The following is a 13,534-nucleotide window of genomic DNA, read 5'->3' as shown; positions in this document are numbered from 1 at the left end:
CCCCGCCTATCTGTCTGTCATTATTGTGTCATTTCAGTGGTGTCTCTCTCACAAACATGCCCATTGTCCAGGGGCCGCAGTGTTACAGGCACTCAGATCCTTTACTGAGGAAAGTACTCAAATCACCAATCACACAAAGGAAAAATACTCAAGTACACGTAAACGTCCTGCATTTAAAATGCATAAAATGGGCGCTGTGACTGATAAATCACTGTATTTTACATTATTAAGCTGTTAATACTTGTAACTGTTGTAGCTAGAGAGTTGTAGCACCTTTTATCTACTTTACGTACAGTTAGGTTTAGTGAAGTTGCTCTCAGTATGTCTGCACTGTCTTGTTGCAGTACACTTGGAAACGTCCCGTCAATCTCCCTCAGTCTTTTGCAGCTGTCAGCGTCAAACGAGTCAGTTTTCCACTGTATTATTATGAAGTCATTGTAGAAACATTGTGTAACTTTTTTTTTTTTTATCTTACAATCATTGAAATCAAATCAAAATAAAATCATTTCAATAAAATCAGTCATAAAATCACTTTGATAATTGTAGGGGGTCAGCGGCCACTCTGCCCCCCCATCACTTGTTTCTGCACTATGTAACTTCAGTGAGAGGGCAGAGTCATCCTCTGTGTGAAAGTTTCACTGCGGGGCTGATCCGCCTCTGGAGGTAGTATCAGGGCCGCATTATTGGTGAGCCGCCCCAGGGTGTGAATGGACAAGCCAGAGGCGCAGAGCAGGGTCGTTCCAGTCTGACTAGCCTGATCCTTCACTCAGCTAAATACAGAGAAATGTCACACGAAGCAACGTTACAGGACCAAACAAAAGTAACGTAGGAACTGTCTTTGGCAACTTGGCAAAAACACAGCTGTACGTGGAGAAGCGACTCTTCATCACATTTCTGCCTGAAAAACAGCGTCACCAGCAAAAACTTTAACTCACCGAGTGTTTGGGATGAAAATAAATCACTGCGACGGTCAGCCCTCCAGACCAAGACTTCAGGGAACTTTCTCCCAGAAAACGGCCTCTGTCCCCACGAGTGATTGCTGGCAATTGTATTATTATGTAATTTAGCGCGGAAAACGTAACTTTGTCACTTTCCAGGATGTTTGGTGGGTCAGGATCTCAATCACTACACATTATAACAGCATCCATATGATTATAAGCTGTCTGCGGGTTTAGATTGACAGGGGGAACACCTGGGAAACACCCACGTCATCAACATGTCGTGTACCGTACCGTCACGCTTCTTTAGGAGCCGCAGTGCCAGCTTTCTGTGTGAATATCACTTGCTCTGTGTGAATCACCATTGGCGGAGAATTGGCGAACCACCGCTCCGGAGATTATGCGGAGACGCTGTGTAAAAAGGGCTTGTGCCTGCACCTTTAAATGCTAATGAGCTCCGTTCGTTAACACCTACTTAAAGAGCCTTGCCTGCTACGGTCTGCACGCCCTCCACACTTTTTACTGTTGCAAAACACTGCTATCTGTATACTGGACACACCGAACCTCACCTCAGGATGAAGGCCCCCTCTCGGATATCTCCTGTCACCACACAGAGGAGGCCTGTGTATGTAACTGACTCCTTTCGTTGCGTAACAAAAGGATCTGGATCTGAACAGCCTGCAGGAGCCCCGTGTTACCAGTGGGTGGGCTGCAGAGTCCATGCAGGAATCACTTGTTTTCCTCATTCTGGGAGCTGGCAGGCTCAGGGAGGACCAGCTTATATACACAGAGACCAGAGAAAACATGTTTTTCATAATATGAGACCTTTAAAGCCTGCACTATTTTTATTTATTTATTTATTTATTTTACATCAAAAACTGACTGTAATGTCAGTCTGCAGTTCCCCTCAGTGATACACAACATTTTGGTGTCTTTTAGCTAATTGTTTTGGTTTTCAGGCCAAGAACTTTATTGTTTTGGTTTAGTCCTCTGCTCTCATCAGTATTGTTTGCAAGTTACAATACCACTGTTAAACCCACTGTATACTACTGGTCCACCACCGAACAGCAGATGGACGCCATAAGAGATTAGGTGGTTTAGCTCAGGATTGGGTAGCAAAGAAGAAAGCTAAAAGGAGAGTGAATAATGGACAAACATTCATTAGGTGGCTCGAAGGATGACTCCAAATCCATGCTTGTGAGATCTGCTGGATCTGTAAAAATCAAGGGACTTTCACTTGTAATCTAACAGTGTAACTTGGGGGAAGAAGTACACATATCTCTGTACAAATTCAAGACAGCACAGCAGTCTAGCTCTAAAGCCAATAATTTATTTCACATCCTTCAACCTCACCCAAAACAAATTTTAGTAAGTAGTGAATGTTCCACACTGTTATACATAGCTGGTATTTTTCAACTTTTAGGGTAGCTCAGTGACAGATTTTCAGCCAGCATTCTCACTGCAATTTCCTAAAAAAATGCCTAGTTTGAAAATTGGGGCCCTGATTATAGGAAATAATGGAGATGGCATAAATTACTGTTCTAAACAATATGTGACAACTTTAAGGCTGCAAATGTGAGCATAGCTACAGAGCATTACAGCCAACTGTAGGCAGTTTCACGGTGGCTCTGAGGTTCGACCACAGTTTTGTTGCAAAGTGTACTATTTGGGTATTTTTTCATATTTATGTTTCTGATTTCATTGTATAGACGATTCCATCCGATCCATTCACTGATGGTTGTTAGCCTTTATGTGTAGCATTACCACGTAAAGAGTCGTTAATATGGGTTTGCCTCCAATAGCAGAGGCATGAAGATAAGGTTAACTGTAAACTCTGGCAGGTGTAAAGGTGCTCCCAGCTTAATATCCATCACATGCTGGAGGCAGGACTGAGCCACAGAGGGCTGCTACTGACCAGGTGAGTGATACCTTTTGAACAAGTGATTCAGGATGATGCGCTAATGAGGCACAAAGAGTCAAAAGCCTGAAAGACTGCTGATATTTAATATAGCACAGCACAGTCTGAAGTCATGTTGATGCTGTAGGACATTTTGTCAGTGAGAACCGTCTTCACACATACAGAATGAGACCGGAGACATTTTGTTGTTACAGTTAATGCTTGTTTCGTTGGACTCCCATGAAGCCGAGAAATTTTGCAGTCAAAGCAAACAGTTGCCACACACCCTCGCCTCACACGCCACGACCTCGGCCAGCAATTATGATATCATGATAAACTTTACAATACAGTCATCCGTAGTGGACCATCAGGCCACCTGCACATACAGTGTGATGGTGGTGATGGATTACATCTGCTCGTCACCTAACAATTTCCTCTCATGAGCTGTTAAGTGTATAGTGAAACCTCAGTTTTCATGATGTAGTTTTAACTACCCAAGCTCCCCTGTATGTTTTCTTTATTCTAATTAAAGACGCAATACACGTGTGTTAGTAAGGTGTGTGTTTTGAGACTTAACAAGCTTCTTACAGTAAATTGAGCCTAATGGGCAGTAAGGGAAGAGTCAGAATTTAACTTTAATTATCATTTCATTTAAGATTCATAAGAAGTCAGATTCAATCAAATCAATTCCCCAACTATCGTTTTCCACAGGCATGGAAGATTAAAGTATGGCATAGTTCAAAGAAATTGTCGATGGATCTGGTTTCCAGTTCCCTTGACATGTAAGTGCAATGTAGTATAGAGATCATATAACTAGAAAGTTTGATTTAATGTATCCGACAGGATCTGTTGAGAATGACATCACTGAATCAGAATCACACCCGAGACTGAAAAGCCCCTGCAGGAGGTTCCGACCTTATGTGCAAATATGATGAACAAAGGGCCAGGGGAATTTTTATTAATCTGGTTATGCATTTAACCTGTATACTGTGTCTCCTTCCAAGAAGCATGCAATCAGGAGTGTGGGCAGTCTTATTAAAAGTGTCCCTCTGTTTGTTATAGCTGCATCTACTAACAATTAAAATCTGCTAAGAATCTTAACTGAATGAGATGGTAAAACAATTTCAACTACTCCAGTTTCGCCCTCTATTGGTGTGTTTTAAACCGTAATAGTAGATCAGTATAAGTGTTTTGAAGTTGCCAAGGATTTTTATGGGTAGTGTTCATTAGCACCAAAAGCTATAAGCATAGACAAAAATAATCCACATTTGAGTAACTTTTACAGGCAGGCACAGCATTTGCAGGGATTCTGATTGGCTGCAATCTGTAGAGCCACCATGGGAGGACAGATGATGGATGGTACAAAATAAACAGAATAACCACATACTTATTTGTCAGTTTAGTTCCCATTTTTTCCCCCCCAAAACAGACACATACAAAGGGCAGCACGGTCCAGGCTACCTCTGCCAATTCCGCTCCTGGATGTACGTACATGAGCCTTACACAGGTACATACAAGCAGTTACACACACTGATAATGTTGTTGAAGTGCAGTGAGGAGAATGTGCTTCCATACAATCCCGCTACAGCATTAACAAACTTAGAGAATACAAATTGATTACTTTTTCAGCTTAACTGTATCGCATCCATCTGCACAGGCACACAGACATGTACTCACACACAAGCACTCACTCTTATCGTAAACCCTTCCGCCCACCGCCCGCCTCCCCCCTCCCCCCCTCCCTAATGTTCACAAAGCGCGTCTAAAATCAAATTAAAGATCTCCCCTAGACAAACCCCACACATTCCATTGGAATTCACATGGGTTTTGTCATTTCTTCCACACGTTTTTCACCCCGACCTCCGATAATCCAAGTCTGACCTTCCTGCACACAACCTCCACTTTGTGTACTTTTTAAGCGTGCAACCCCACCGTAACCTAACCCACCCCGTCTCCCCATCCCGTCCCATCCCCGCCCCGCACCCCCCTGCTGGCTCTCCCCTCTCCTCCCCTCCTGTCGGGTCGAGCTGAGGTTGGTAGCTGTACAGTAAATTTTGGGGGTGCAGTCTTTTATGCTGAGCTGAAGAGAGGAGGGGTAGGAGGGGGGGGACACGAAGGCAGTGATCTCCGCTGTTCAGTCATCTTCCAGTAGCTGGTTGAGGAGAAAGTTGGCTGCCAGGTTCTCATTTTTCTCGCAGGCGAAGTAGGCCTGGATCACAAGAGCCTCAGGGAAACCCAACGCTTTTAACTGTTGGGAGGGATGAAGAGGGAGAACAAAGAATGAGACAGAAAATAAGGCTTTTAAAAAAAACATTCTGTTCCTCATTTCTATTTGAACAACAGAAAAAACACATTTGCAGCAATTAGTTATCACTCACCCTTTCAATGGCTTCCTTCTCCTGAGGTGTAACCTGGATATAGTTGACAGGTGCGCCCTCCTCCCCTGCTGCCCCCAACTCTCCAACCTCCGGCGGATCTCCCCCCTCTCCCACCGGCTCGTTCAACATCTGGATGAACAGCTCCTGGTGCTGACTGATTTGCTGGAGAAGAGGAACAGATGTGAAGGAAGAGGGAGTGGCTATTATCTTAAACTAGTAACAATGCTGAGATCCATCAAATGAATGAACAAAATTTCTTCTAAATGCAGCAGGGCTTGTTTTGTGGCAAAGACAAAGAACATTCCATAGAAATGAGAGGCAGGATTATTAATGAACACCAAACACTTAACATTAATCTCATGTGTGCATGTATAGCGTTCTCATTATGAGTATATAGAGTGTGTTACCTGTAGAAGTTGAGGATTCTCGCGGCCTAGTTGCTGGAGGAGAGCTGGCAGCATAGCCGGGTTCTGCTGGATCGCCTGTCTCATGTGCAGAAACTGGGGCTGGGTCCGCAGGAATGCAAGTGGGTTCTCTCCTAGTGATGTTCAACATTAACAACCATTAGCAGGATGGCAAATAATCATGTGAGAGAAAATGCATCCTGTCATCAATAACTTGACATGCAAAAAAATACTTTTTTTCCCCCCTTACACTGTGCAGATCAATGACCAGACTGAGCTTAATGTGTGTTTTCAGTTCATCCTAGCCTGCCCTGTGGTTTCAGTAGTGCTCTGCACACGGTCCCACAAATGTCTTGTTTGGTCCAACCAACAGTTCACAACCTCCAGATATTCAATTTATAACAGCAAATGAACGACGGAGTCGCACATTCTTCTACTGTAAATGCTGGAAACATTAAATGTTTCGCATTTTTGCTGGAAATGCACTGATGCTCTTTAGTCCTGACAAACACAATGCCTTTATCCACAAGGCCACAACAAGTCTTCACTGGATGATGAAATTTCAACAAAGGTGGTGGCAACTAACAAGTTGAACAACAACTGAGACATCGCCACAGTAGAAAAACATTCAGTGAATAATGAGTCATACAATGAGTCACTGCCTGCCAATGAGCCTCAAGTAAGAAGTTCATTTATTGTAGCTATCTGAGAATTTGTCTCATGGGGAATAGTCTCTGAAATGAAGCTTGAAATGATAAGATTTTTGACAAAGGTTGTATGAGTCACCTTCCAGTGTTCTTTTTCATGAATGGATACCACTTGAGCCTGTTAGTCTATATTTGAGATTTTTTCAATTCACACATTACACCAGGTTTCAAATCCACCAGAGTACCCCACTAGGACTTTCTGTCATTGTTTCTGCAGCAGAGAGAGACACAACTGATGGCTGCGGGTATTTTTGGACCAAAATGGGCTGCATGCCTCACCCTCTGCTAGAGATGCCGGGGCCTCTGTGGGTCCAGATGCGGGGGCCTGTGCTGGAGGATTACTCTCTTGGACTGGGCTGCTAGGAATACCCTGGAAACACAACAATACCACTGTCAGTCAAACACAAAAACACACACTCGTTCTGCTGCCAAAGTACGCGCAGAGATCAAAACAGTATAAAGGGCCATTAAAGTTCGCCAACTGATCATTTGGTAACTATTAGCTGTTAATTACTACTCAAAATGTTGACTTTGAAAAACACTTACACATTTAATTAAGTCTGGCTCTGCGGGGCTGTCCATCATAGTGGACAACTGCCTCATGAAGTCTTCAGTAATCTCAAAATAACACAGTGTGTCATCGTTTATTTGATGCACTAAGCCAAAACTAAAGAGGGCTAATGTGAAAGCAGTTCATGTTCTCATGTTCACTTTGTGTTTTAGGCAGCTTTTGATTTATGAACCTCATTTATACCACAGAGGGTGGAGTGCATGTTATGAATTTTGCTTGCAGTGCGAAGAACAAAGCCTAAGAAGAATAGAATGTGCCGCAGACTGATAACACTGAAACTACATCAGGAAGCAGAGTTGTTGAAATGATTGACATCAAGTTCATCCGTTTTTTTTTTCCCCCAACCTAGTTATCTATCCTATTCCCAAAGTGTGACTTCTCAAAAGAATGTAAAAGCAGCACACACACACAAAGCTGAGCAGTGGGAACGGGTCCTCTGTGAGATGCAAGAGGAACTGTGCTGGATATAGTAGAGAGCAGGCTATGTCAGGTCTTTTTTAGTATTTCTAGGTAGGAAAGTATGCATTTATTTCCACAACAGACTGGCATGTTGGTCTGTAAGTACAATGCTCTTTATATTTAATGTAGCATATCTAAAAACGGCCAGGAAGGGAAAGAAATCATCTGATGCTGAAATCTGTGCATATTTTAGGTAGAAAATGAGTACTTGACCTCACTTTATGTTTCGGTACAGGTGCTTTTCAGGTGGTACCAATGAGATCATTTTGTGTATGTGTGACTCACAGTGAGCAGGTACTCCACAGCTCTGTGGGGGTTGTTGAAACTGGCCCGTAGTGCAGCCACCACTCTCTCCCTTTCGTAGCCCATAGACATGATCTCTGTCAGCATGGCCTCATATTCGGCTCCAGTCACTGAAACACAACACAAGCACACGATGACCATGTTACTACTGTATGTACACCCTCATCATGCATGAAGAGCAACAGGAATATAAAAATCAACAAGAAATTGTTTTCCTAATTATTCCTCTTATAAGAAGGACTTTTATTTTGGAGCAATTTCTCCAAAAACCTGTTTTGAATGTAACATTAGCTGATCATTTGACATCATCGGAGTTGTAACAATTCCGAGATCAGTATCAGCAGTTTTTCTTTGCAGCTCTACAAGCCAACACAGGAAGTTGAGCTGTGTTGTATCTATCAACTACTGTTTTGAGCGGGGCAAAGAAGAAGTTGATTTCATGTGAGTCAGATGGAGCTAGCAACACGTCAGCTATTCGGTAATATTTAATCAAGATAACCCCACCAGTGAAAGAGCGATATGCTCAGTATGCAAGGCTCTGATTTGGAGGGGTGGCATGAGAGTTGCCGATTTCAACACCAGCAACCTTCTAAAGCATTTGAAGACGCATCACGCAGAGAGCACGACGAAACTGCTCTCCCCAAACTCCATGAGACAGTGAGGGAACACATTTCACTGTTTGAATAGATAAAAAATGAATGTTGGTGGCAATCACTCTGTATAAGGTTTAACCTTAGCCACGCTATACAACAACAATAGCCATCATATCCATACAGGATTAGTAAAATATACAGCTGTTAAAAGAAATAAAAATGGTATTGGAACATCTCCATGTGTCAATGGTTAAAACTCCACATTGTGTATTTACACTTTGTTTTATGGAAGCAACTGCAGCTTGCTGTAGGAAAGTGGTGCATGTTGGAGCAGTGGTTTCCAGGAACAGCTTCATTTTTTTCGACTTAAAGCCACTATGACTGGTCCTCTATGTGGGAGCATACTACAAACAGCGAATACAAGGGCTTTAATACGTATAATGGATTACTAGGGGAGTATTCCTTTAACCATACAACATGCTCCAGCAATTCCCAGACCAGCACCCCGTACGCTTTCAGGGTTTGTATAATAGAACCACGGATTAAATCATCAGTGAGGAATGACTTTCTATATAAAGATCAGACAAACCAAAAAATAACAAAGAACTGAATCTAAACCCTTAAATCATACACACTGTAGCGCATCTGCAATATGGCCACTTAAAATATGGGCTTGAATAAAAGCATGACTCCTACACTTAAACATTCTGTATGAGTATGTACAGTATGTGTGGACCAATCGGGAATCCCCAGTCCTCTCTGCGGCACCACAATAAGGGATGTCTCACTTTTGTCACAGCCTAAATATAGGAGCAGTATGTATTGCACTGCAGCCTGTAAAGTCACTGACTCATAGCAGTCACCATTTCTGGCACAGCAAGTATAACCTCTGATATACCCAAGAAAAATCACTGCTGTAATAGGAAACCACTGACCACACTTCCAACTGTACAACTTTGGCTATTTACACACTTTTAACCTAAATACAGCACTGAGACCATTACAGCCGCGCAGCATTTGTACAGCATATGATGCGCGTCTGGCAAGAAGCCATCTGTTACCTACCAAGCGCTGAGGAGGCATCCAAGCCCTGACCCGCGGCACTGGAGCTGCAAACACAAAGGTGAAGAGGACAATCAGACAACCTGCACAACGTTTGTGTGGCTCCAAGGTGAAAAAGGAAAGTATTGGACAGTGTTGACCAATTCATTTAGAAATTAGGTATCTAATCCATACAATTACATGCTACAGATTAGTTGTGTTGTCGTGAAGATACTCGGCTGATCACACTGACAGTCTTCGCTATGAAAAAAAAAGCACAATAAGTGAAACACAATGGTGCATCTGTATAGAGGGGCTGCATGCACGACCAGGCAATCAACTGTTATTACTTGAAAAGCGACAAGGTTCCCTGCGTTGCACTGTTGAGAATATTTTAATTCCTAAAGAAAACTATATAAATGTGACACTAAGGGCAAGAAAAGAGTCCACCCCAGGCACACCATACCATAAGAAATCAAGAGTGGTCCCAATGTTATCAGTCACACAGACATTAAAGAAAATATGAGATGTTATAACTGGCTTGAATCTGAACATATATTCATCATATAGGTTGACAGATGAATGTCCCCCCCCCAACACTGTTCCACTCTTTGTTAGAATACATCAGAGTTTTGGTGTCAGCACATCCGTTCAGCCCCAACTTCTACATTACACACACACACACACACACACAACTGTACACATGTTTAGTGTGACAAAATCATGTAATAAATATAGGAAAATGTATATTAAACATATCAGTCTACAGTTCCCAAATCCATTAAACAAACATTTAGGACCCATTGCGAAAGTACAGAAAAGTGCCCTTAAAGCAGTTCCTGGTGTTTCTAATAAAGCAGACCTTTTAGTGAACAGCTAAGGTGTATTTGAATTAACCAAATAATTATTCAAAAAAACATGATTATAATTTGTGTAACCTGCTCTGCAATCTAGTTTTCCAGTTCTGTTAATATTCAAAAGTCACTTCTAACAACTAAGGTTATAAAATACCTTCTATAGTACCTATAGTTACAGACCATTTATCTATAGAAAGATATATAAATATGTTGGCGGGCCACTCGCTCCTTTTTTAAATATAAAAACAATACACACAGTTTCCTTTCACACCTCTATCTTTACACAAACATAAAAGCACCAGCTTGCAATAAATGTTTATCGAATAAAAGCCTGCACTCTTTAATTCTGTATATTGGCGGATTCAAAAAAGTGTACATTAATTTACAGGGACGTAAAAAAAAAAACAGAATTCGTAGAGTAGATTTAGGAGCAGCACTGGGACATTATGGGACATTGTGGGGGGGGCATGTCACATTAACGATCAAACCCTGCAATTGATATGAATGTCACTTGCATTCATTTAGCAAGTCCTACTCCCTGACTTCTCTGCATTATGTCAGCAGGGGTTTGAATGTGGTTCTACCTGGCTGGCTGTTGTGGTTCTGTGGCTGCGGCACTTGGCTCCTCTTTGGCCTCCTCAGAGGGAGCGGGGGCAGCTGCGGGGGTCGGGGCTGGGGCTGAAGCTGAAGCTGGGGTTGCAGCCGGGACAGCTGTTGACGTGGAGCCAGAGTCCTGTACAGGGGGCTTGGGGGCTTCTGAGGCTGGAGGCGAGGCGGCAGCTGCGGGCTTAGACTATTGACAGTTCGGAAAAGAAAGTGCTGTCAGACGTGGCGCCTTAACATTCAGATTAACTTATGTTGTTGCTGATAAAGAGATGAGCTGAAAAATGTATGGTAATATAAAACAACAAAACACTGCACAAAGCCCATGTCACCTGCAGTTATAACAAAATAGAGCTCACCTTGGACACCATTACTACAACAAAATTCTTCTCATCAATTTTGTACTCCTTAATAGGTGTGTCATCTTGCAGGATTTTTCCAGCATATATCAGCTTCTGCCCAGATACTGGAAAGTTGTCTTTTCCTCTTTCTGCTTCTATCTTCTCTTTCAAGGCCTTCACCTAAAAAAAACAAGACACAAGAAACCAACAATCGACATGTAAGCACTTCCTAATGACATTTTTGATTTCTACAAATTATTATTTAAACCTTTCCATCACCTCTATGAATTCTGACCTTCAAGTCATAGGACATCTATGTTCTTTTAACTACTAATAGATTGACCAATGACAATTTCATTAAGACAGGGAAGCATCATAGCTGACAAAGGTTAAGTAGAGTTACTTTTACAGATTCAGTTTTATTACACAGCATTAAATTGCTTACTCTAACACGGGTTAAAGTCAACTATCTAAGAATTATCTATCGTGAGTAACATGAGTATTATGTCTGAAATAAGTTGAGTAACCCAGCCTTGTGTTCGCGTTACGCTGGCCTTGCTAGCTGCATGTTGAAAATGTATACATGCTAACCAACTTAGCCAGCTTCTTAGTACGTTACCAATAGGGCTAATCGTAATTGGCAGTGTCATACGTGTTAGCATTAGCCTTCATAGCGTCTTGGGCAGTTTGGGTTCACCACAGAAGTTGCGGCATTACATTAAAGATGATATTAGGTATTGCCGAGAAGTAGTGGTAACAGGAGCAATCACGACACACGCTAGAAACGATGAGAAATTCGTTTTCAGCCGCGTCGCGATGACTTTGTTGACGGGCTGCTCAGCTAGCTAGCTGGCTAACGTCTGCTAGTGAGGTTTCGCGTTGTTTAGCATCCGTTTCGTGTAGGCTGGCAAACAGGTGCGGTTAGAGAGCACTCTTGGCTGAAACGACACCCATTGTTCTATGGCTGAAAATACCAGGCAAAACTGTTAAGTCCACAGGTAAAGTTAAAACATATGTCCCACGGCTAGTACTGTTAGCTTAAGTTAGCAAGTTAGCTAATAGCCACTCACCGTTTGTTCGGGGTCTATCTCAATTTGAATAGTCTGCTGTTGCAGTGTTTTGAGCGTGATCTGCATGGTGGCGGTGGCTGACGCGGGGTCAGATGTGCTTCGAATGGAGAAACAGTTGCTCGCCGAGGCAGTTAATTTGTTTTTAAAGTTGGCGTTTCTGGTAAGATAACAACTAGCCGAGAAATGTGTGTATCCATGAGCACTCAGCAAATCGCCATCTTTGGTGACAAGTTGGTGGTGCGGCGAGAAGAGCTCGGCTGGAAGGTACGAGATCTCGTGCTGCACGCGACTGTGGCGAAGTGTTTGAACATGCGAGACGTTTGACTTCTAGTCTCACTTCAGTCTGAATGTGGACAAGTTCATGTTCATCATACACAACTGCAGGATGTCCAGTGAGGATGACAATTCAAGATGGTTTAAGCTGTAATTACACACATCTGCATATGTGTATACAATTCAGTATCTCTCATCACATTTTGACTTTCAGGCTCATGTTTACAACAGCCACTGATTATTAAATATCACATGTTGTAATCCATTCATGATTTTGATTAACTATTTGTAATAAGGATTCCAAATATCTCCCATTATGACCCCTAAAAATTAAATCTGTCTTTCTGCCGAAACAATAACATGATGAATTGGGAGGATGGAAACAGCCTTTCCTTCCAGCTGTCTCAATTTATTAGATCATGGACAAAGCAGCAGTGTTTGTAATGCTTGTGGCAAGTAAATATTGGCCCAGTCTTTATAGCAAAAAATAGTGAAAAGGAGTTCAAGGCCGGCCAGCTCCCGTCTCGATATATCTTGAATTCTGAAATGCTGAAATGGGGCTAAGGTGAACAGAGTAGTTACATTCATTACATTCACGGGTGTTCATCATGCCTTCATTTGTGTGCTTAATCAAGGGCTCGTAGAAGTGCAGTATGAATCATACAGCCCTGGGTTTAGGTTAACAATCTGTGTGTGAAAATTACCCCAGGGCTACCCTTAACCTTGGGTTAAACAAGGCTAAAGTTGGAGTTGGTCCACGTTGCCCAATGCTAAGGGAGCTGACAGCAGTTTATATTTACACACAACCCAGAGTTTTTTGGTGTCTGGGTCATGCAATTGTTCATACACCTCAAAGCCTCGTGGCACTCAAGTCAGATGCAACGAGGAACTGAGTGTTATGGCAATCTCAAAGGCTTCCACAGCTATACTGTAGCTTGGACTGTACCCCATTTTAATGTAGCTTTAGCCAAAAGCATTTGCAAAATGGTTGCAGGTATGAGAATACATGTCAGTGCATTGTAGGGACTAGTCTGATACAGAATACTATGGGAATACCCTAATTCTTGGGGTTCCACTTTGCACTTTGAATCAAATAAAA

At 42.4% G+C, this 13,534-nt stretch overlaps 1 protein-coding gene across 1 annotated transcript; it reads right to left on the bottom strand.

The window, feature by feature from the left end:
- Positions 1-3,940: 3,940 nt before the first annotated feature.
- Positions 3,941-12,463, bottom strand: rad23aa (RAD23 homolog A, nucleotide excision repair protein a). Its single transcript, XM_037089394.1, has 9 exons — positions 12,163-12,463; positions 11,111-11,272; positions 10,733-10,941; positions 9,316-9,359; positions 7,640-7,767; positions 6,604-6,694; positions 5,621-5,751; positions 5,214-5,375; positions 3,941-5,083 (listed from the first exon to the last, which is right to left on the bottom strand). The coding sequence occupies exons 1-9, from the start codon at positions 12,226-12,228 to the stop codon at positions 4,970-4,972; spliced, it is 1,107 nt and encodes a 368-aa protein (XP_036945289.1). The 5' UTR covers positions 12,229-12,463; the 3' UTR covers positions 3,941-4,969.
- Positions 12,464-13,534: the final 1,071 nt, after the last annotated feature.

Source organism: Acanthopagrus latus, chromosome 23, assembly GCF_904848185.1.
Source record: "Acanthopagrus latus isolate v.2019 chromosome 23, fAcaLat1.1, whole genome shotgun sequence".
Taxonomy (NCBI): domain Eukaryota; kingdom Metazoa; phylum Chordata; class Actinopteri; order Spariformes; family Sparidae; genus Acanthopagrus; species Acanthopagrus latus.
The sequence above is the reverse complement of the archived record's forward strand: the minus strand, read 5'-3'. Positions and strand labels throughout refer to the sequence as shown.

Bases quoted from the DNA above. Each gene is read 5' to 3' on its own strand.
- rad23aa (XM_037089394.1), bottom strand. From the start codon at position 12,228: ATGCAGATCACGCTCAAAACACTGCAACAGCAGACTATTCAAATTGAG. The intron at 11,273-12,162 runs GTGAGTGGCTAT...TGTTTTTTTTAG, and splicing joins AGATAGACCCCGAACAAACG to GTGAAGGCCTTGAAAGAGAA. The intron at 7,768-9,315 runs GTAGGTAACAGA...GTTGTGTTTCAG, and splicing joins GGATGCCTCCTCAGCGCTTG to TGACTGGAGCCGAATATGAG.